Genomic DNA, 23,971 nt, shown 5'->3' with positions numbered 1-23,971 from the left:
TACCTAGACCTGTTTCAGTCGGGTTTCAGGCTGGTATTCAGTACAGAGACAGTCTTGGTTGTGCTTGTTGATGAGCTGTGGCGGAGCCGGGATGAGGGTGGTGCGTCCATCCTTGTGCTGCTTGATCTCTCAGCAGCTTTCAGTACGATCAACCATGGTATCCTTCTCAACCACCTCTAGGGATTAGGAAGAGGGGGCATCGTTTTATGGTGATTCTCTTCCTTCCTCTTCCTAATTTCTCTGTTAGCAGTGATAAACTGACCTTGAAATATTGACCTTCTCCATGACACATTGATACTGAAATGTAAGATATTTGGAAGCATCATTATGACTAAAATGGATGGATCTGAGATATTACCCTTCCTCTCCAAAAGATACGTTTATTTATTTATCAAATTTATATGGCCACCCATCTCACAAGAAGTGAAAGTGAAACCATATAAAAGAGAAACTAGGACATAATGTTCTGTAAGAGAAAAGAATTAAGCCATTGACCAGGACTGTAACTGAAAACTTCCTCAGTTATTCCTTTGGATTTAAGTTCATCTATACTTCATTGTCTTATAATCCTCCATTTGGGACTTACAATTCTTCAGAAATAAGATTTAATAAGAGATTCAGGAGCAAGTAAATATTCAAGCCAGTTGTCTGTCTCAGATATTGACAATAACCTTCTTGCCCCTTGTGACCATTACACTAAGGATGGTGACTAATTTCACCCTTAGGTATAACAAACACAAGGCACCGTCCATCAAATACTGCCTTGTACAACCAGTTGATTTCTATATTAAGCTTTTGTAACATGGAGATTGATACCTGACAGCTATCAGAAACATGGTGGAAATTATTGACACCATTATTAGCTATGCTTTATGCAAGCTGGTTGCAACAATGGAAAGTTCTCACAATATTATCCTGTTCCTATATTCAATTCTGCCCAAATCTGCATGGAGTATCTGACATGCAAAAGCTCTAGCATAGTGGGTGCAATGTGTGGTCCAGTCTTTAGATACAGTATGCCTTGCTGTGAAAGAGCATGGATTTGCTTTGCACTCACATTGTACTTCATGAAGCAAAGGTACATATGTTCTTCCATGGTAGTCTTTGGTCAGTCCTGTTGATAGCAAAGAGGCATATAAAAGAAGATGTGACAATTGAGGGAAATCTGGAAAGCAGAAGAGCCATTTTGAAGTAAGTTCAGATCAAGAGTACATGAAGCAAAGCTGTTGTGCGAAACTAGAAATACAGTGTTTCAGAAACCCATCACAAATAGGGCTTTGGAATAATAACATGAAATACACTACCTACTTTTTCAAACCCATGAATAGGAAATGAAAGCAGCTATTTGAAGTCTTTTTAGCACAGTCATTACATCCAGTGAATTAAAGATTGATAGAGGCTCAAGTGTCCTATCAGGAGGACAGAGTGACTTGAATCAGGAAGGTGTCCGTTTCAGGGTTCATATATTATTGAATCAGAAGTGGTTGGTTACTGCTGGGACACCAGTGGACAGAGCAAGAGATGCTCAGAGAAAAACTAGGCCTACTCTGATCCCAGTTTGATATATCTGTGAAAAGCGTCTGTACTTACGCTTGTGATTAATGAATCAATATAGCTGGAGCAGGTTTTGAAGAAGCTAGGGCAAGTACACTATGTGGATATATTTTCATCTTCAGTTCAAACTGTAGCAAACTGATATAGGTAAATGCACTTACTTAAAAGCAGAGTATTTTACTGGGGAGGGTAAAATGTATTTTAAATTCTTATTTAAAATCCAGTTAATTTAAAGTCTAATTTAAAATTCCCATTTTGACATTCAGAAATTTCCCTAATAAGCTTTAAGTAAAGTGATAGTTCTAACAGTGGAGACCTAATGTTTTGCAGTTAAATAGAGCCTTTATACAAACAATAAAGGCATTAATCCAAATCCTTAAATCATTTACCCCATCTCCTTAGAGATGAAGCACAGATTTTTGTTGGTACCTTCTGAATTTTTGCAAAGATACTAAGCAAAGCCATTTGCTTGAAGTCTTTTGTCTTTCATGTACTCTTCTTTTCTTGTATAGGCAAGGAACTTTTCAGGCAGGCGTCCCCACTTAGATATATTATTGACGTCTGTCTGCCATCAAAGATTTCACCAGGTGCAATTATCTGCATGCTTTCATCTATATTTTCACAGCAGCGAGAGACAGCAATTTCTCCTTTATTAAGCAAACAAACAAAAAAAGCAAGGGTGGAACTTTATACTCATAACAAATTATGATGGTTGTTTCTTGTCTTTTTCCATTCATGCATTCATTTTTATTCCCATTCAGCTATTCATGCATTCAGCTTTCTTGTTCACAGCTGCAGGACTATCTGCTTCAAAATGATTCTTCCGGTCCAGTATGTAAGTTTTGGGTAGGAATGTTGAAGGTTCCTCCCCTGTGGGAGATTCAGAGAAGAGTGAAAAGCATGTGATTTTTCATTGTGGCGCCAACCCACAATGTACTGGAGTAGCCTTCCATAGAGACTTAAATATCACCTTCACTCCTAATTTTTAAGAAGGTTGTTAAAATGGAGGTTCAGGGGTTAAGGTCAGAGAAGAACATGAGTTTAGATTTTAATGATTTTTTTATTATTAATGCATTTGTTACATTATATGCATTATGCTGTGGTTAAAGCATTGTTTTGATAATTATTGAGTTTAGCTGTAAATCACCATGAGTTTTGTGGAGTGTGGTGATATAGAAATATAAACAATAAATAATACTTGTTTCCTTGACTTTTACAAAGCAAAGAAGCAAGAACTCCCAAGAACCCTTCTGTCTTTTTCTCATCTCAGAGAGGAAATGCTATGTTTTACATTGTGCCAGAAAATAATAGTTTCATGTTCATTTCTATCAGTGCCAGGAAAACTTGTCCAATGTGTAAATGACAGTATAAATGGATATTTCTTCAAAATTTCTTTTAAAACATGATGCAGTAATATAGCAAGAACAACCCTTTAATGTTTCTAAGGAACCTCATTTGATTAATATGCAAAACCAGCCTTGTAATACTTGAGAGCACAGTTGCTGCTTTTAGAGAGGAAGGAAGAAGCTGTAGCTTGCAGCTCTGCAGATAAACTGGTTTCCTGATCTCTGAGGATCTGCTAGTTCCATGCTGCACTCTATGACCAACAGAAATATCATTGCTGGAAAAGTTTACGAAAATACCGGAATTCACTAACTCAAAATGCGGATACGCATTGTACTAAAGCAAGGGCAAGAGTATCTATGGTAATCCGAACATTGCTGAACTATAAATCCCAGCATCCCTCGAAAGCATGGCCTGTGGTAAGGGATGCTGGGAGGTGTAGTTTAACATCTGGAGTGCTAGTTTTGGCTTAGCATGCTTTGTGAACCCAACATTTGTGGTTTATTTAATCAAGCAAACAATGATTCTGCTTAGTGTTTCACCCAATCACTCATTAATGAAAGATTTCTGAGCCAGAGGTTTGTTCTGAGCACTAGAATGGAATGAAGCTCATAGCCTTTATACACACGCACGCAACTCCTGGATTTTCTTTTTCATTTTGGAAGAAGAATGTGGGCCAAGGCATTCATTTTGTCACTGCTGTTTGAACAATGGCAACAAAAAGAGTTAAAGGATCTAGGATCTTTATATATAGAATTTTGAAACGAAGAAAACAGAGTTTAGATAGCTCCAGTAATTGCAGGAGGCTGGAAATGATTGGAAGAGGCTGGGATACTCCATTTGTGCTCTGTCCTTATTTGGGTTGTTTTGCTGGAAGGATTCGAGGCTGAGCAAGCCATCTGTTTAAATTCTATGGCTGATATTTGACAGGGATTTACCAACAGGGGGTTTAATATATCATGCAGCTGCTTCTTAATGTTTGCCCTCAACCCTCTACCTTCCCCAAAGTCTCCTGGCATGCACAGGTGGCCCCAGAGGAAGAAGTCCATGTTTCTCTCATTTGAGACAAGAAGCAATGAGGAAATGTTCCTGATTGCCCTTACCCTAGTGGCCCAATGGAAGGAGGGTGCCTGTCTTATTTATATGTTTTTATTGCCTTAATGTCTTTGTATTTTGAAGTTGTGTTAAGTAATAAATTAATAAAATCTCCTTAGACCTGTAGGCAAAGAGGGGTTAGAAGACGAGAGCAACAAACTGTGGAAAATCTTCTATCACTCTTCATCTCCCTTGACCTCCGTGCAGAGACAGAGGGCACAGGGGGAGGGGGTGGAGCACAGCACAAGTGAGGACTTGGGGTGAGGAGAAAATGTCCTACTAATCCTGCGGTTGGCCGAAAGGTCAACACTTTGGTCTCTAATGAGTCATTTTTTACAGCTGTCTTTTGACATTCCTCTTTTGCTCTGAATTTCCTGATTGATTGATTGATTGATTGAGTGCCATCAAGATATTTTTTACTCCTAGCAACCACACAGATAGATTTTCTCCATTACAATCTGTCCCTGACCTGGCCTTTCAGGTCTTCCAGTGGTGCACTCTTTGCCATTGTAACTGAGTCCATCCACCTTGGTGCTGGTTGTCCATCATTTTCATTCCTCCTTTCCCTGCATTAGAGCCTTCTCTAGAAATCTATCTCTTTCTATAGACTCTATGCAGAAATGCACCAACCCAGAGGTTGGCATCTTGAGAACAGAATGAAAGAGGCTTTCATTAACAATACAAATAGCATACCTCATCATTGATGGGTTGGGGCTTGAAAAGCTACTGGTAAATTCAAAGAGCAAATACCTGAGGTACATTTACGGCTTCATGAAGATAAGTGAATGTGATGGTTCTGAGGTCTCTCCAGCCTTTTCTTCCCTGTTCTATGGTTCCAACTCATTTCTCATCCTGTTTTTACAAGATAGATGTATGTGTGTGTGTGTGTGTCCGCCAAAAGCCAAACAGACTACAGTAAAGTATGATGACAGACATCTTTGGATGGCTGTGTTTGCACATTCCTGCTTATATGGAAGGATTGTGAAGATGAGTCTTGATATGAAATAATTTTCCTTACAGAGTAGAAAATGTATTTGATATCCTCTTTGATGTGAATAGGCAACGCAGTGGAACAGATATTGCTTTGGTGCTGATTGATCCTGAGACGTGCTTAGGGATTGCCCCAGCAGCCCTTTAGAGCAGCTGTTTGCTAATACAGCTGTTTGGCATTGTAATGGCTTTCTTTTCTAAAGCAGATAAACTGGGTGCTGTTGGGGTATTCATTTTCCACTTTGCAAATGGCATTGTGCCTTAGGTTTTTCCTGCAAAGATTCACTGTTATTAAGGCTGATTAAATGTTCCAGATATAACAAATATAATGTCGAGGTTCGTTTTGGAAAGCTTATAGATTCAAACAATTAATTGTTGTTTAATTTTGTACACTAAACCATGTCTGTCTTAGAAGTGGCCATGAATTTTACACATCTCTAAAATGTATGTAGAGCACCAGTTTGGCATAGAGGATAAGGCACCAGGCTAGAAACCGGGAGACCAGAAGTTCTAGTCCTGCCTTCGGCACAAAGCCAACTGAGTGACCTTGGGCCAGTCACTTTCTCTCAGCCCTAGGAAGCAGGCAATGGCAAACTACCTCTGAAAAAAAAAACCTTGCCAAGAAAACTGCAGGGACTTGTCCAGGCAGTCTCTGAGAATCAGACATAATTGAATGGATTAAAAAAATGTATCTATGGGAAGTTTATTATTTAGCTCCTCCAATTATAGTTTGAGATCCTCTTTCCAGTTTTTTAAATAATGATTTTCTGCACAATAGTGTTGTAGGTTCTTGGAAAGAAGGACTATACTAAAAGTAGTGGAAAGGTGAAAATAATTTCTGACAGGTGAGCCTACACAGTGCTTAAAGACATCCTTCTCCCCAGCAATACATGAATGCAGATGATGTCCCCAAGGCCATCAGATGACTGATTTTGCAGATGCCTGCACATAGCCAAGTAAGCATTGTGGCTTATGTATATTCTATTGATATATCTCACCATCTAGGGCAGTGTTTCTCAGCGGTCCGTGAAATCAAAATTATTTGCCAGCCAATGTTGAAAAATAATATAATATTAAAATCCCATCAAACAATAGTGAGAAGCAGTAGTGGCAGCAGCGGAGGAACAGTGGAGCCCTGCCTGGACCTATCCAGATGGTGGATTGGCAAGCTGGCTGCAGAGGGCAGCATCTTGGCATCAGTAGCATGGGATGGTGTGGCAGGCTGGTGGTGGAGCCTGGCAGGGCCCTGGATCGGCTGTTTCTGGTGCAGCTGACTGGCGGTGTTTGGCTGGCCCCTGATGGTACAGCAGCATGGTGGCATCGAAGCCGAGTGGACTGCTCCCTGTTTTCCATCCTCCATTTCATGGCCCACCCTGAGAATAGAACAGCAGTTAGCTGGCCAGCTGTCTGAGGTGAGGTGGCTGTGGCTATAACCCTGAGAGTAGGAGTCCTGGCTGACTGGAGGACTTGCCCAGGAGGATGGCAGCAGCAGAAGCAGGAGTGGGCAGTGGTGCTGCAGGTGAACTGACCTGCGTCCTGTGGCTGCCAACTGGCCAGCCACATGTTCCAACACCATCTTGGTAGTCTCTTCCCTCTTTGTGGAACTTAGGACTTAGATGGACCATTTTGATTTGACCACGGTGGCTGGTGGCCTGAAGGGAAGACCTGGACCTGTGAGGGTAGTGTGGGGTTTGGACTGTTTTGTTGGAGTGGGGCCAACAAAATGAAATGTGTCAACATTTGGAAGATCTACAGAATTCAGGGAACTAATATTTTCCAGAAAATCAAAGCATGATATTACAAAACCATGACTCAGTCTCAAGAAATGTTGCTTACCACAGTCTCTCTTAACTATCTTAATCTGCTTTGCAAATCCTAGTTAAGATGCAATTCTGATGGGTGCTGCAGCTGATAAGCGTAAGCTGCAAATTAGATAGGTAAGGGAAAATAGGTGAAACTCAAGTCTGATCTGCAAACCATTGTTAAAGATACCCAATATTTGGTGTGCACTGGCTTATTCCCAGTTCAAAAGTAAAACTGAAGCAGATCCAAGAATCAGATCAGTGTATTTATTACTGCAGTCATTCTAATAACACAGTAAAATTAATGATATTGGGGACCCTGTAATTTACCTATTGTAGCATTTGCTCTCACAGTGAAATGAGAACGATGTACAGTATGTCAAATCCTAACTCATCTGCACATGCCAATGTTTGGTGAAATGTATTAAGAACATTTGGGGGAATTACATTGTCTTCAACAAAAACAATCTATATATGTATATATAGTATGAACAGTAACGCTATCTGCTGTCTTCAGTAAACACAGAGTTGATGGGGTCATTGGTTTTGTGGGTGTGGGTGCTCTGTTGTTGTTTTAACCTGGTAGCGACAGAAATCTTATCAACTACTATACTTTCAGGTTCATAACAAACTGTCCTTGAAGGGTCAAGATCAGAAAGGCGGAGGACAAATGCCAGAGCAGCTCCAGTTCTGATTCCTATGGAAGGGTCTTTCCCCTGCAGCCTGCCCAGGGTGGGATGGGCAGATACCACAGGCTTCTGCATAGGGCATCTTAAAGCAAAATATATTTGTCACAGAAGTATAATCAGTGTCTTTTCTACCCATCTTCACCCCCTTTTCCAGCCGTCCTCTCAGCCTGCCTGGTCTGCACAGCAAGACACACTGCGTATTGAATAAACTGTCACTTGAGCCCACCCTGCTTTTGCAAGCCAGACTGACTGCTAAATTTGGGATATTATGTTTGCCCCAGCCAAGGATCAAGTTCTCTGGATCACATGTGCTTCCAGCTGGTATTTAACTCTGGAACCTCTGTGAAAGTGAAATGCATACTTCCCCAGACAGCGTTGATCAGAACTAGGGAGATCTGGTCCTTTTTTTCATTGTACTAGTCTTTTACTTTGGTGTTTCTCTCCCTTTTTTCCTTTTTTGCCCCTTCCCTTATTGTGTCAGAGAGTGGAGTAACATTTGGGTTTCAGATTCTGATCAACATGTTTCTGATTCTTTTAGCCACTACGGAATTAAAGGACTTTTTTGCGAAGGCTCGGAATGGTTCGATCCGTCTCATCAAAATCGTAATTGAGGATGGTAAGTTTTGGTTTACTTGGCATTTTCAGCCAGTTTGTTTAAACTGTTCTGTACCTTCCCAGAATCGATTTTTGAGGGGTAGCGTGTTCTGTCTTTGACCTATCAGTGGGCAATTCTGATGGACGCTGGTGTAATGTAATTACTCAGGACCGACAAGTGTGACTCAGTGTGGCATCAACACAGCTGTACATTTAAAGAAGCAAATAATTTTATTAGTTGTTCCTCTCCCTGGCTTCTTTCCAGACAATTCTCCTTGGGGCACATTGTGCACCTCTTCATGTTTTTAATAATTATTCCCATGAGCATTCTGGGAGAAATAAACAGGATTCCAGTAGTTGGAATAAAGGGGTTGTCGTCTGGCTAAGGGATGCGGTGGTGCTGCAGGTTAAACCGCTGAGCTGCTGAGCTTGCCAATCGGAAGGTCGGCGGTTCGAATCCGCGTGACGGGGTGAGCTCCCGTTGCTAGTCCCAGCTCCTGCCAACCTAGCAGTTCGAAAACACGCAAATGTGAGTAGATTAATAGGTACCGCTTCGGTGGGCAGGTAACGGCGTTCCGTTTAGTCATGCCGGCCACATGACCATGGAAGTGTCTATGGACAAACGCTGGCTCTTCGGCTTTGAAACGGAGATGAGCACCGCCCCCTAGAGTCAGACACGACTGGACTTAATGTCAAGGGAAACCTGTCTGGCTGAGACATGAAGACTTGTCTTCTAATGTGGTGGCTTTCCAGTAAGCAGTTCTGTCCCAGATGTCAATTTTTAAATTACCTTCAAAGTGTATGTGTCTTGGTGCAAAGTTCCGTAAGAATTCCAGCATTGCAATGCCAGGTGTGTCTGGCATTACCTTAGTTGTAATATTGTCCAAGAGTAGATCCTGTTGAGTTCAGTATGTTTAATCCAGATTAGTAGATACAGGAATTTTCAGGTTTGGGGAATTATTTTGTTTTTGTTTGTTTAGATTTTTTCCTATTAACTCCTTCTAGCAGAAGCCTGGGGTTACATTTAGCCCCCAACACCCCTTTAGTAGGGGAGTGGGTTGAGGTTTGGGAGTTGAGGTTTGGGGTGGAGTGGCACTAAGTTTTAAGGGGCAGAATTGTTACCTGAAACCTTGCAGGTGCTAAGGCATTCATTTCACACTTTAAAATCTCCAGAGCCCTAATCATTAGGCTTTTTTCCTTATTGAGATCATAATTCTGCAAAGGTGATAACACACATTTCACTCCTTAAAACTCACTTCAGTTCCCCGTAACCCCAGAACTAGGCCCTGCCTACTCTGGTGATCTTCTGGGGCCACTGGCTATGTCACCTGTATCTCCTGTCATGGCCTCAAGGATAAAATGGTGAGAAAATGGTCCATTGAAAAATCTGAACTTCTGAAGCACAATCTATAAAAAGGAATAAAACCATCAGAGCCCAACTGAACAAAGAGCACCCTTATAGGGTAGAAAAGGCACAGATCTGTCTGAAAATGATTACTGTACCCAGTAATAGCTGTTATGCTTTGAATGTTGGCTCTTTAGCATTGGGTCACCAAGCCAAATGTAATCATGTAAGGGAGAAGAGTAAGCTAGAACTCTTAGGGACTTGCTCATTTTATATTTAGGAGAAATGTTATACCTGAAGGAGCCTTCATTCATGTAATAGCCCTTCCCAATTTGAAGTGGCATAATCCAAGCATGCAATTTTCTCCTCCATGAGAACTAGACTTTTTTCCAGATAAATTGTTTATATTCTTGTTTACTGGAGATCAGTTACATCCTGATGGAATGCCATTCCCATATCAACTTTCCAGTGTTTATCTCTCCACTCTGTCCCTGATTTATTTATTCTGTTGCAGTGGACAGACAGTGAGTCAGGAAGATAAAGTTTATTCATGGCTATAGACTACCCTAATACTTTTCAAATAGAGGTCCAGGTCTGTGTTCACTAGAACTCTTTTTATCTAAATTGCCTGCACATCCTGATTATTATGTCACTCTATTTCATTACACTCCTATGTAAATTTCACTAATATATATTGATCCTTTTGAGTGAGGTTGTCTCTCTCTCTATACACACACACACAGACAACACATTGGATCCATGTTTTCCCCACTTTTGAATTTAAATTATTTTATATATCTACATCACTTGGCAGTTGAAAAATCCTTATATATTTTAAGGTTATTTCCAATGTACATATCGTTGTATGCAGTTCTGCCCAATATATTTTTGCAAGTTATTTTAATATGTATTTTTGTGTGTTACTTTAATTAATGCCCTTAGTTTTTGTATACTTTTCCCTAACATATTTTAAGCCATGATATCAAAAGGTGATTGTTTCAATTTACCCATGTGTCCAAGAAACACAAATTAAATCAGTGTCCTGTTTTTTTCCCACCCTTACTTTAAACCTGTTTTAGCTTACCCATTGGCTTTGGAATGATGGCACTTCTGCAGTTTATTCAAAGAGGAAGCATTTCAGATCTTTCTCAACTTACTGGCCCTACAAAAAGTAGATGAAGTCTCACACTCCTTCGTGGAACAGGATTTTCCAAAGAAGGCAGGAGAACTTTCATCCCACTACCAAGCAGGGAACATCTAGGCAGCACTTCAGTTGCACAGTCCTTAGAAGGTTTAGACCTTATCTGAAGCTCTCATGGAACATGGGCTTGCCTTCCGTTCAGTGTAGCTGATGCGGTTGTTAAAGCTATTTAGAACAAGGAGATGCATTTCTGTGAATGCAGCCTAGGGAGCCTTCTTAGTCATTAGTGAATGAGGTATTTTCATCTATGTGACGTGCCACACTAAATCCTGAGGGCTTATGGGGCACTGACATAAAAGGAATTTAAATCATGAGTCTTTCTAATATCTATATTTGGTGAGCAGATACAGTAATATGAGGGTCAGTGTAGATAGAGGACAAGTACTGAGATCAAGGTAAAGAGGACAGGCCTCAGGAAGTGGCAGCCATTGTCAACTTTGGGTGAGCTCAGAAGCTAAACAAGGTTAGAACTTGTATAGGGACTGCCTGGGAATCCCTCTGTGAGATGAGGATATTGAAAAAACTTCCAGAAGGCGGCAATGGCAAATGGCACTGCCAAGAAAACTTCATACATCACCAAAAGTCAATCTTGACTTGAGGGGGTCCTTACCATTTTGTAAAGGGAACAGACACATAAATCAGGAACTCGGTTTTAGAGATTCTTGATATGGAAGGAAGGTGACCAAAAAAGTTGTTTAAGGATTTTGTCCTCTTGTTATGACTGAGCAGACTGGGACTAGCTTAAGGAATCTATGTTTCTATTATAACACAAGTGCTACTTTAATCTAACATGAATTATTTTTTAATGACCTTAAGGAAAGTATCTCTTAATTTATAGTTGCCTTCAAATTGTGTGCAACAATTAACCATGTTCTTTTTGCCTCATGCTAGTTTTGCAAGGAATAGTGGAGTTTCAGACAACTTCCCCCATGTGGAGGGAACGTATAAAGGGGCTTATGGGGTCTTCCAAGTTAGTTTTGTGATCTTCTATCAGTGGGACTTGTGCCTGTGACTCCTTGTCATTTGTGTGTTTGGCTGCTGTGAGAAGATGGTTGGTGCATGTACTGACATACAAGCATGGAGTTCTTCCACTTGTGGGGAGACCTTGGTGGCAGCGGCAGGGTTCACCCAGTGCACCCTGTCACTCCTCAAGGCATTATTTTGATGCTTGGGAGATATTCTGAACTTCCCTTGCTGTTGATGAAACTGACATCTTTCAGTGCAAACTATACCCCATCTAATGGCTGTATTGGTGTTGGAGGAAAATTCTGAAAGTGCCTTGGACTGCAAGAAGATCAAATCAGTCCATACTCCAGGAAATAAAGCCAGACTGCTCACTTGAGGGAATGATATTAAAGGCAAAACTGAAATACTTTGGCCACATAATGAGAAGACAGGACACCCTGGAGAAGATGCTGATGCTGGGGAGAGTGGAGGGCAAAAGGAAGAGGGGACGACCAAGGGCAAGGTGGATGGATGATATTCTAGAGGTGACGGACTGGTCCCTGGGGGAGCTGGGGGTGTTGACGACCGACAGGAAGCTCTGGCGTGGGCTGGTCCATGAAGTCACGAAGAGTCAGAAGCGACTGAACGAATAAACAACACAATGGCTGTATATTTTTATAGTATACTTTTAAGGATAAAAAAGTTTTCAATTTTGTTTTTGTTTTAATCAAAGCCATGACAGACCTATACTTTAAGCTTTCTCTTTGCCGTCATTAGCTTACTACCCATTTCTAAATCACGATTAAGCCATGTAAGAATTTAGATGCTTCTCAGTCCCTGCTTTGGTTGTTTTTTGGTTGGATAGAAAGAATTCTAACGAAAGGAACAAGTCCTGGCTTTGAGAAACATCAGAAAACCATCTGATAGGCATTAAAAATATAACAGCTGACTCCCATACAGCACAGCAACAGGTTCAAAGTGATTTCCATTCTTGGCTCACAGAGAGTGTTCAAGAAATTCAGTCATTTCAGCAATTCCTGGCAGTTGTATCAGTAACAAGAGCTGCTCCAGAAAAATTATTTCTGTGGAATGAAGTTCTAATGGCTAGTAGGCTAGGGAGTGGTTAGCATATTTCCCCAGCCTTCCATTGGCTAAATCAGGGTTTTTAAAACAGTGACCTTGGGGAACTTGATGGGGTTCCATGAGAGGGGAAAAAAACACTTGCAGGGGAGTCTATAGCAATTTTTCTAAGGAGAGCTGGCATCCAGAAGTTCTCCTGGGGGAGGTGGGATGTGTCATGTGCTCATGACAACTCATCACTTTGCCTCTTGATCAGGGGTTGTGAGATTTTTTTTTCCCAACTTCCGTGGCCTGAAAACATTTGAAAACCCCTGCCTTGAATGACTTGTCTTGGAAGGAGGGGTAGATCTTTGAGTTATCATCCTTAAGTCTGCACATCCCTCCCTTTTAAAAAATTATGCTAACTTTCTTCATTGCTTACGATGTATGATATACCATTTTCTCAAGGAAATATCAGTTGTGAAAGGAATCTTCAAAACATTATTTTTAGCAAAGAAAATCGACAGGAAAAGAATAAAGGCAACCACAGTTCAGTGAAAATGCTCAAAACCAGTTGTTCCAGTTGGAGCCTTTTTCTGACAGTCCTCCACAGATGAGTTTTCTGTGGCTTGGCTTTTAGGAGTGTAGCTCATTGCTACTTTCACTGCAGAAACGTGGTGAGCTCCAGGTGCCGGATGCTAAGTAAAGAGTTGAAGTGCCTGCGTTAGCAGCATTTGCATACTGTTTACCCACAAATGAGGGTAAAGTATATACCAGCCTTCCAAGATTGGCTGGGAATTCTGGAAATTACAGTCATTTTAGAAGGTACTAGGCAGAAAGACAGGTGACATTGAGCTTCAGTGAAACAGGAATTCTTTCTGTGCTGTGACCCCAGTGTTTGAATAAGTAGGTGAGAGTCCCTGACAAACTTAGATTCAATGCTATAACTGGTTTCATGAGGGTAAGTTCCCCAGAGTTCAGTGGGATCTGAATTTGCTCTCATGGGATTGCACTATAAGACATTCAGAAAAGTATTTAAACTTTCATTTCTAGCCATACGTTTCTCCACTTTTGCTAACATACTGCCCTCCTGCTAGAACAAAAGTATCCCATTCAACTATTTATGCAAATTCTAACCTCTTCTATTCTGCCCTCTATTTCAGGGTTCCTCAACCGTGGCAACTCTCAGCTGTGCGGACTTCAACTCCCAGAATTCCCCAGCCAGCACTGGCTGGGGAATTCTGGGAGTTGAAGTCCACACAGCTGAGAGTTGCCAAGGTTGAGGAACCCTGCTCTATTCCACAAGACAAGACAATAGATGTGTAGACCTATCCACAGGTGTAAATGGTTAACTTTGCTAAAGAAGCCAATATTTCTCTTTTATGTTGATTGATTCTGATTAAAGAATCTGGTTATATGTATCTTCTTCTGAACGCAGGTTGTTAAACACGTCCTCAGAAGCATCTCTTCTAGATAAGGAACAAAGATGGCAAGACAAAGTTGTGTTACAAATATGATTTCCTTTTTTTCCTTTTTAAAGCCTTTGGAAGTTTTTTTTAAAGTGCAGTTGTCATTTGTCAAAAGACTTGCCCAAAGTATTTCTTTTGTTTTAGAGAGATTCTTGTCCTCAGGTTACAATGACTTGCTTCTGAAGAAAATACAATATTTTTAGATTTTACAAAGAAACTAAAATTGGATTTAAAAAACTATAGAAACTGGAAAAGTTCAAGGGTTCCTCCAGGGCCAAAAGGTTGAGAAAGGCTGCTGTAATCTGTAGAGTGAGGTGAGTCACCAGAGTCAATGATTTCAAGGAGGAGTTGGCTCAGGACTTAGATGGAGTTGGCTGCCCTCCATTCCTCAGAATATTTGAACAATGAGAAATAGCTTTTTGAAAGGAGTGGGTAATGTCAGTCCTGGAGGGCTCTGTTATGGTGAGGGTAGGGTCAGGAGAGAGCTGTGCAGGTTGTGAAAGAGCTAGACGACCATATAACTTTAAAAAAAAACTGTAGATAAGGGCCATAAAAGCTATCCAGAATTCCGGAGTGATAATAAAAGGGAGACTCCAAACTCTGTGGAAAGAACTTCCCAAACTGAACAATCCTGTTTCAGAATTCTTTTTAATTAAACTATTGTTGTTCATCTGGCCTGGATGAAGGGAGCAAGTGAGAATTGATCTACTCTTCAACTTGATTTGCTTGCTTACTTCTTACTGACCTGTTCCCATTCAAGAAGCGTTCAGTACATGAGGCCTACCACACAGGCCAAAGCAGAAACATGAAGTCAGTTAGATAAACCTAAAAATGGGGATAAATGCTTTGCAATGGTTATATGCCAAGGGAATACATCCAGCTGTGTAGCTCTATATTTGCCCAGTGAGATTCTGAAATCTGCCCTGCAGGCTCCCTTTACTCTGTTTACACTTAACAATAAACTATAGCTTAGCACTCATATTGAGCTGGAACAGTCCCAAGTTAGACTTGGACTTCCACAGTACTACACTACTTCCCATATAAGGAAGCTCCACAAATCCCTTAGGGGAAGGATTTTATTTATTTATTTATTTATTTATTCGATTTATATTGCCACCCATCTCAAACTAGTGACTCTGGGCAGCTAACTACAATAAAAACAGTCATGATATAAAACAATAAAAACAAAAATTAAAAATAAATATAAATACAGCCGAGCGATCTAAAAGCCATGGTGTTAACATAACCATGCAACGGGGCCCTTCGCACACTCTGGGCCTTTTCTCTTCTTGCCTTTATAGTTTTGCTTTTACCTGATTCCAACGAGGAAAGTAAGCAAGGTCACACCTGGTTAGTACATAGAAGGCAGACCTTTAGGGAATATCTGGGCTATAAACTAGTCGAAGGGGTCAAAGATGCATCCCAGAAATAGGAAGAGCAAACAGCTTCCATATTATTACATCATCAGGGGCTGAACTGGACTTCAAAGAAACTTTACCAGCCCAGGATAGTGCTACGTACAAACTAGAGATTGTGTCTAGTACCTGTGCTGTGACTCAGGAAGTCCTTTAGAAATATAACCATTCTGCTGATTAAGGCCATTCCCTGGTTTGCCACATTAACCTGGGTGGGATGTCTTTAATCTTTATGCAAATCTGAGGGTTGAACACACACCATCATTGTGAGATGGAGGGCAGCTGTAAGGAAACCTGGGGACTGCCTTTCCAGTGGGGGTTACTTAACTCATAAATCAAAGGGTAACATTTGCAGAGCTAAATCAAGAATAAAATACAGGTAGTCCTCATTTGGGACCAGCAATTTGGCCGTTAAACAAAGTGGTTGCTAAGTGAAACATCATAATTTTACGATCTTACTTCAGCTTTCCTTTGCTTTATGGACCTGTGAAGGTCATAAATGTGAGGATTGGTCTCAAAGTTACTTCTTCATCACCGTCATAACTGTGAATGGTCACTAAGTGAGGCAGTTGCTAAACAAGGACTACCTGTATACAAAACTGATTTACAAGCTAAAAATGCAGCATACTTCCTCCCCACTATACAAGCTGTATTATAACATTAAAGTCATTTAAAAGGGCAAGAAACAAGCTTAGGTTAAATTGTGTGGCATTCCTCTCTGTGCTTCTGCTTTTCACAGGTCTTAATCACCTTCTCTCAACTGATAGTGATCAGAGTGATTTGAGTTTTGAAATTGGAAGCTAAGCAAGGTTAGGCGTAATTGGATGGGAAACTCTCTGGGATTCCAAGGCCTGTAGGGTAGGCTGAGAAGACTTTCAACAAGACAGTAGCAAACCACTTCTGTATGGCTGCCAAAGAAACTATGTGGACCTCTCTATGAAGTCAGCAGGAGGACTTGGGGGAGACCTAACTTTACTTTTACAGTGGTACCAAATAGCAGGCAATGGTCAATACAGCAGCTGATAAATCACAGTATATATTAGGAATGGTGTTAATGGCTGGAACTTAGGTGTTTATCTTGTTTCTGTGTATATAATATCCCAGTAGAAAGACTAAATGTTGACAAAATGAAGTTTTGTTTGAATTGTTGCCAGAAAATTGCAAACTCTTGACTCACTAAGAACAAACTTGAACTGCTATTCTCTGACAAACTGTTTTCATATGTTGACATTGGCGATGGATTATCAGGGAATGTGCTATTTCCCCTGCTTTAAAGTTCCTATAGGGTGGTTGCAGTATCTTGAGCATTGTTGTTTTAAGGTTTTGCCTCTTTGCTATATTTATTTTCTCAGGACCGTATTTATTTTTTTAGAACCCTGTTCAAACGCAATATTGATTAAAGGGGACAGAATTGATTGATTGACAGGGTAGAATAAAAAATGTGTAAATAAAAAAGTAAATATAAAGAGAAAATACTCTTTTTGCAATTTTCCATAGACCAAGTTCTTCTAAAGAGATGAGGACTGTGGAGTAGCCAGTACTACAGGATGTCTCGTGACCCAATGTCTTCCCTGCACGTCTGTTCTGCCTGTACATTGTGAAATTTTGCTGCGTTGAGCAGCAGGATCTAAAGACGACTTCTGTTTGGGTTTAGCAGCACAGATCTTGTGTCTACAGACCTATAGAGTCAGAGCACAGGTGTTCTTTTCCTGGACATCCTGAGATTTGGCTATATCTTCTATATACTACCAAAACTCTCATTGTGTTTGTCTGTTTGTATCCTCAGGTTAGCCCAAACGGTGCATTATACTGCAACATTTTTGAGTCAAGGTATCTAAAATCTGCTAACTTAAAGAATGCGTAAAAAATCTGGGACCCATTACTCCTGTGGAATTGAAATTTCCACCATGTTCAGACCAGTTTTATTCTCAAAGTTGTGGCTGCAGTCATGTGATTGTGATTTCCAACGCTCCCTGCCAGCTTCCCACAAGCAAAGACAATGGGGAAGCTGGCAGGAAGTTGGAAGTCGTTCCTGCTCCCACTGCTTTTTTGCCCACCTGTGGTAATTCTGTTTATCAATTTAGGTAAGTAAATATTGACTTATTATTGAAGTTTGTTTGCCACTACAATTATTTTTCTATTTATGATATATACTCTTCTTAGATGATCAGGGGACCATCCAGCACTGGAGTAAAAAAAAATATATAGTCAGCCTAAAATTTAATGTTCATTCTGGTCACATCAGACTGCAACACCTTTCTTTCAAAGGATGACCCAATGGGTCACAGGGTTGTCTAGTAGAACTTAATTTTTTTCTTTTTTCTTTTTTGGCTCACTCTGCTATTGCCTTAATGCTAATGGAATAGGTCAGAAAGATAAAGACTTAATCTGCTTAGGAAAAAAGTCATAATAGCTTCATAAACTGCAGATAAAAATGTTAACCACCGCAACACTGTTACATTAAAAAAAAAGTTTATACTTACTTCATTATCAGTGTACAGTATAATTATTTCCTTTGCCTGGGAATTCCTTAATGTTACTTGCTGATTTCCACTCCTAAACTGAAAGAGGTGACAGCTAATGCATCTTCAGTAAATAATGCAACCTAGTGAAGAGTGATTTCAAACAGTTCTGTGATCCCCTCTCAGATTGTGCTCTTTCTGTCTGTTTGCATGACCACATAGCCCACTACTGGAAAGACATGAAGGAGAGAGATTGTAAGAGACCTGAGTATGGGAATCTGGCTCCAGGAGAACTTAGCTGGGCTCAGGCCTGCAAAGAGCAGCTTGCCTAGCTGCCTTCCCATGATGATCAGTTTCCTCCAAGCAACTTTACAAATGATTAACAGTTGCACATCAAGGGTGGTAGGATAATAACTCCTATGGATTTGCCTCAAAGGTGTCCTGGCAAAACAAAGAAAAGCAAGGTGTCGTAATTATAAAGCAGTCTACTTGCCCTTAGGGTTCTATGCCTGGCTCTTCCTAATGCACTTGCTTCATGTTCTAATATTGGTGGTTCTGTGCACCTGGCACTTTCCATTTTTATTCCTTCCTTCCTTCCCTCTCTTTGCCATCTGGTGGGAGGCTGGCTCAGGCAGCAAAACTACCTGCCCCAATTTGCCCATAGGCATGGGGAAGAGGAGGGGCTGGGCCCTTTAAAGCAGGGATCTGAGGCTACCTGAGGGGAAACTTGTCAGCACTTGAGATTGAAAAGAGGGCTGGATAGAAAAAGGAGGAAAGGAAAAGAAAGTGCTCCAAGAAGTAAGCAAGACAAGACACAAAAAGGAGCAAAGGAGGTAGGAGGAGCAAAGATTGTAAAATACCCCTGACTGCCCTTGTGTGTCAATCAAACAGCCGTTTTCCAGTTGGGCTCTCAGCTGGGGCCCCAAACAACAGAGATCAGGAAGAGAGTTATGTCCAGAGCAGCTACCAAGATACTATCAAGAGAGAGAAAGATGGCAAAGAGCCCCTTCAAAAAAAGGTTACCAGGATGGGTCTGGGAGATGGATGTAAATAATAATAGAAGAGAGGGGGATGGAGGGAGGGAGAGAGAGGACTTTACTAATCTTACTCATCTAAGATAGAAAAGGCATAGGTAAAGTGAGTTGCTAGGCCAGCGTTTCTCAACCTTGGCAACTTTAAGATGTGTGGACTTCAACTCCCAGAATTCCCTAGCCAGCCATGCTTGTCTGGGCGGGCTGGCTGAGGACTTGGCTGACTGGGGAATTCTGGGAGTTGAAGTCCACACATCTTAAAGTTGCCAAGGTTGAGAAACCCTGTGCTAGGCTAAGGAGATGAGCAAAGTTAGGCTACGGCAGAGATTATAAAATGTTGTTGCCAGATGAAGAATCCACAATGAAAGTGGGTAAATAACCAAGCACTTCCCTGTTCACTTAATAAGAAACACAATGGTTAACAAAGTTGTCTGTGTCCTGCCTGGGGCTGTTTCCATCCCAAAGTCCCATGACATACTCACTCAGTGTAGGTGTGCAAAATAGATGGATAGGTATTAATGTAGGGCTCATATATGTGCAAGAGGCATGTGTGAGACAGATTTGGCTAATGTTTTTTTTATGTATAGTCCTGCCTCAATTGGACTGACTAATCTTCTGAGTATTAGATAGTGGGAGCAATAATTAATAAGCCCAAATAAACAACATTTTAAACAAATGCCACTTTTCAGGATGAGAGGATTTAGTTACAGTTGAAGTAATTAAAGCCATCAAGAGTTTCTTAGGTGATTTAGTGAGGTATGTGAATCCCAGCTATTGTGCTTTATAAGCCATGATTTAGGAGTTAGCATTTTTATGGCTTATTTTAACCATGGGAAAAAGTAATTATGTCTTACATGATGTGTCAACCTAGATTAAGAGTTATCATAAGAAGCCAACCAAAGGGAACCTCTGAAAAATTAGCAGCAGGCAAATGGTAGTTTTTCCATTCCTGGAGTTCTTTGATAGGGCAAAGTATGTTGTGTTAAAAACGTTGAGGAATAAGCATGCCAATTTTACAAAGGAAGGCAAAATTAAGTTGGTGTCACTAAAGATTACAACTTCCAGAAGTATGGATTTCATTTTCCCAGACAGCATGGCTACTGCTGAGAATTCTAGGAGCTGAAACCTACTGTACCTATCTGAAATTATTTTTCTGTTGTTTGCATTTCTCTAAATATTGTGATGCCCATTCAGATCTCCACATTTTAAAAAGTACCTTGAGGAAAATGGAATCTAGAATGTGTGCAAGGAGTTTTAGAAAGCCAATATTAAGGAGAAGTGTAAGGAAAAGTGTATATTAGAAAAATACATGTAAAAAATCATTGAGTTTTTCACTTATATTCACTTTCATACAGGATTCAAGAGTCTGCAAGAACAAGATTGAATGAGCTTGCATCTGAAAACATAACCATTAGTGTCTATGGAAAATAGTATAGTGTGGCAATTAAAGTGTTGGACTAGGGTTGAGGACCACCAACCATGGAACCTTACTGGGTGACTTTTGGCCTGTCACCATCCTTTATCCCAGTCTACCTAATCTGATCATTCTTGCAGGGAAGAAAATGGAGGAGGGAATGCTTTGTATGCATTCTTGAACTCATAAAGGAAAGGTGGAATAAAAATGTAACACATCATCACAAAAAAAGTGAATTATCCATTTTCTCTGAGACTGAAATCACAAAAGACAATGCTGTGTTGGGTGGACACCAACCCCTGGTATGTCTTTCATGATTTGAGGATATGGAATAATCTGAAGATTTTGTAAAAAGCATCATGGTAATACATTCATCTGGAAGACTGAATTCCACGGTCAGTGCATGAAAAAGGCTTATGTATCTCTATCATAGCCTTGTGGAAAGCTTGAATATAATTTTTAGAAACATTCAGTAATTTTTTTAAACAATGTGTTGCCTATTTTGATTAGAGGGACTTTTACTGCCAGTTGAACCCTTCATAACCTTAGTTTGAAAAGAATGAAGTATGCAAATAGAATCATCTTGACTTTGTTTTGTTCCCCCAGGTCATTGCATTCTTTGGGTTGTTTAGTTACAAGGATGGAATTTGTTTTTGAGTTCCTGCGTTACAGGTCAATGAAGTTATCCCTAACGTGACTACCATCTCAGACTGTCAGCTGAGACTTGAAACCAATCCCTTCCATTCTGAATATATGGTGTAACCTTCTTGGACTTACCCTGTTCAGACTGTAGGGATATTTGTTTGATTGCTCTGACACAAGAAGCTTCCAACAGCTATAAACTATGGTCCTGTTGACTCTCATTTCTCTGTGATGACAAATCAAGCAGAGCAAGACTGCATCATTCAGTGTTCTGCAAATGCAACTGATCTGTGCATTTATGGAATTGAGCAAACATTCTTGTGCTTTTAGGTGAAGGACCAAGAATGAATTATGGTCTGTCAGTTTAAATGACTATATTTGCCCATTTTTTCCAAGCAGTGTATGAGTTTGATCGACACAATGAAAGCAAAAACAACAAATCTAGCAGAACATTTAAAGATTTCTTGTGGCATAAGTTTTCATGCATTGCAATCCACCATCAAAGGCACTCTCATGATTGTGCAAATTGTAAATAGTAAAACCAGGGGGAAATCAGAGGCAAAAAGTACAAGCTGTGAAAATTACAGATGACAAGCAGATATCTGTGCACTGATCTTATGTAGCAGCATCTGTGGAGGAGGTTATCAAAAAAGGCAATATCTGTGATGTCCGCATGTACAAAAGTGATGGATCTTGCACCCCAGTTAGGCTTCTACCATCTACCACTTTTTTTGTCTGCCTTCCCAACACTATTGATGATTGCTATTTGACTTATCATATCTGACTGCCAAAATCTGGACAGCCACTAGATGGCAGCAAAAAGGTTTTTTCTTCCCCCAGCAGCTCTGGATTGGGAGGACTAATGCTAGAGGGGAGTGGACATTTTCCAGGCCTTTCTTGGTTTAGCCTGATTTAGGACTTTCCTCACAGCCAAGAGAAAGTGTTACCTGCCAGTCCTCAAGCTGCAAAAAATTATACTGTCATAGCATTTGCTGTTCCCTTGGCAGTCCCTATCCTGCCAAAGACATGACGACAGAAAACAGTGTGTCCTTATGTGCAGGGCAGGATCAATTGCTCTTCTTAATCTGGGCTGGGGCTGGGGAAGGAGGTGAGTTTTGACAAATGGCTAGATGGGTATCTGTAATCAGTTTCTGTGGTTTTCTGCAAGTACTTTGCACATGTGCATTCAAAAGAAATGGGTTCAGAGTAACTGGTCATCAGGCTCCTTTTAAACAGAGATTGGGTGTTATTCCAGAAAAGGCTGATCCTGTATTCAAAAGGAGCCCAAACAACAGCCCAGCAACATGCTTCAAGGTACAGCCCCTGTTGCCAGCATTGGTCAGCTGCTGTTCAACCTGACCTAGTGGGTACAGGGACAGAGACTGATTTGAACTAATCCATCTCCCCCAGTGCCCAAGTAGAATGGTCCTGGAGGAGGGCGCCCAGGAACCCAAATGGAGGCGGCATGCTTGCACTAGCCAGAAGTGCCCAGTAGCTCCTAGGGTGATCCCCACTGCCAGGACTCAGCTGACAGTGCCCCAACAAAATGGTCGGTGAAGCATGTCAGATTGAATCCATGGGGGAGACATGGAATAAGCGGGGAGAGCTGTATGTTAGCACCATCGCAGCTAAGGATTTAAGTCAGTGTTTTTCAACTTGGCAACTTTAAGATGTGTGGGCCATGCATCTTAAAGCTGCCAAGTTTGAGAAACACTGACTTAAAGCAACCTTAAGTATGGGCTGGGGATCAGAGGAAGGCAGAAGATGAAGTTATCAGAGCATGGTGGTACCAGTTAGATGAAAACAAGGAGAGGCTCTTACAGTAATGCCCACACACTTCCCATTCTCCTGTTTGCTCACTTTGTGAAACCATAGGAGGCAGAACAATACCTAGAAAAGGAGCAAGAGTTTTACTATAAATAAAGGAGTCGAAGGGCCAAGGTGGACCAAGATTCTTGAGAATGGCAGGGAGTCATCCATACATCATGAGTCGAGTAAAAAAACTGCTGTGGGGTTATTCTGGCAAGCTCTTTGACCTTCTTGACTTTGTTTTCATTTTTTTGTATTAGGAAAAAATAGGAGAATGAGTTATCATGAGATCTGATGCTTTCTAAAACACACTGCCCAATCTTGTCATCTTAGAAAACTGTGTAGTAGTATAAACAGATGACGCAACAGACATATTGTTCACTCACACGAAACAGTTGCCAAGTGGTTCCTGGCAGAATTACTGCTAAAATATTCAGATTAAGAGCTGTGTTTTATTCAGAATAATCACATGGGACACTCCAACCGGGTGTAGCCTATGCTTCCTATAGAAATCTAGAAACAAGATTTCCTTCCCTCCCTTCAAAAAAACAATAAATATGAAGCCTACTTATATTAAAAAGTTTTGCTGGACAAAACCAGTCCTTGCATTGGATGAAACTGGTCCTTCAAGGTCTCAGCAGAGAAACTCCCTGGTAGACATTTGAGCCAGGAGGTTAGGCAAACTCCGCTGCTGCTGTGGTTTTACTGATTGGAATGTATTGTACAAAAGGGATGGGTCTTGCACCCCCGGTTGGTTTCTACCATCTACCTTTTTTTTTGCCCCCCCCCAACACTACTGATGTGATATGGTTAATTAAAGTTAATAAAAGTTAAAGATTGACTTTTTTTTCTTCCTTAAATAGCCTATCACTTTTTAAATCTTCCATGCAGAAAAAAAGAATGGTTCTGCTTTGATGAATCTGCTCATTTAAGTTAAAGGAGCTGTATCTTTACACACACACACACACACACCCCTTCATATTCATATTCCAAAGCACTTCTTGAAGCATGACAACTCTAATAACCGTAAGTGTTCCCTGAAAAGAAAGAATAGCGGTGTGGGGGGGGGTGTTTTTATTTTGAAATTCTCAGTCTGCCATTAATGCAATTT

At 40.7% G+C, this 23,971-nt stretch overlaps 1 protein-coding gene across 1 annotated transcript in view; it reads left to right on the top strand.

Moving 5' to 3' along the window:
* The window catches only part of TWF2 (twinfilin actin binding protein 2), a 58,791-nt gene that overhangs the window by 9,484 nt on the left and 25,336 nt on the right, over positions 1–23,971 (top strand). Inside the window, exon 2 of the mRNA XM_063291910.1 lies at positions 8,013–8,090. Within this exon, the coding sequence (XP_063147980.1) occupies positions 8,013–8,090 (78 nt within the window). The remainder of the gene's footprint in view (positions 1–8,012; positions 8,091–23,971) is intronic.

The sequence above is a fragment of the Candoia aspera genome, chromosome 2 (genome assembly GCF_035149785.1).
Source record: "Candoia aspera isolate rCanAsp1 chromosome 2, rCanAsp1.hap2, whole genome shotgun sequence".
Taxonomy (NCBI): Eukaryota; Metazoa; Chordata; class Lepidosauria; order Squamata; family Boidae; genus Candoia; species Candoia aspera.
Note: the sequence above shows the minus strand (reverse complement) of the source record. Positions and strands in the feature narration are given on the sequence as shown.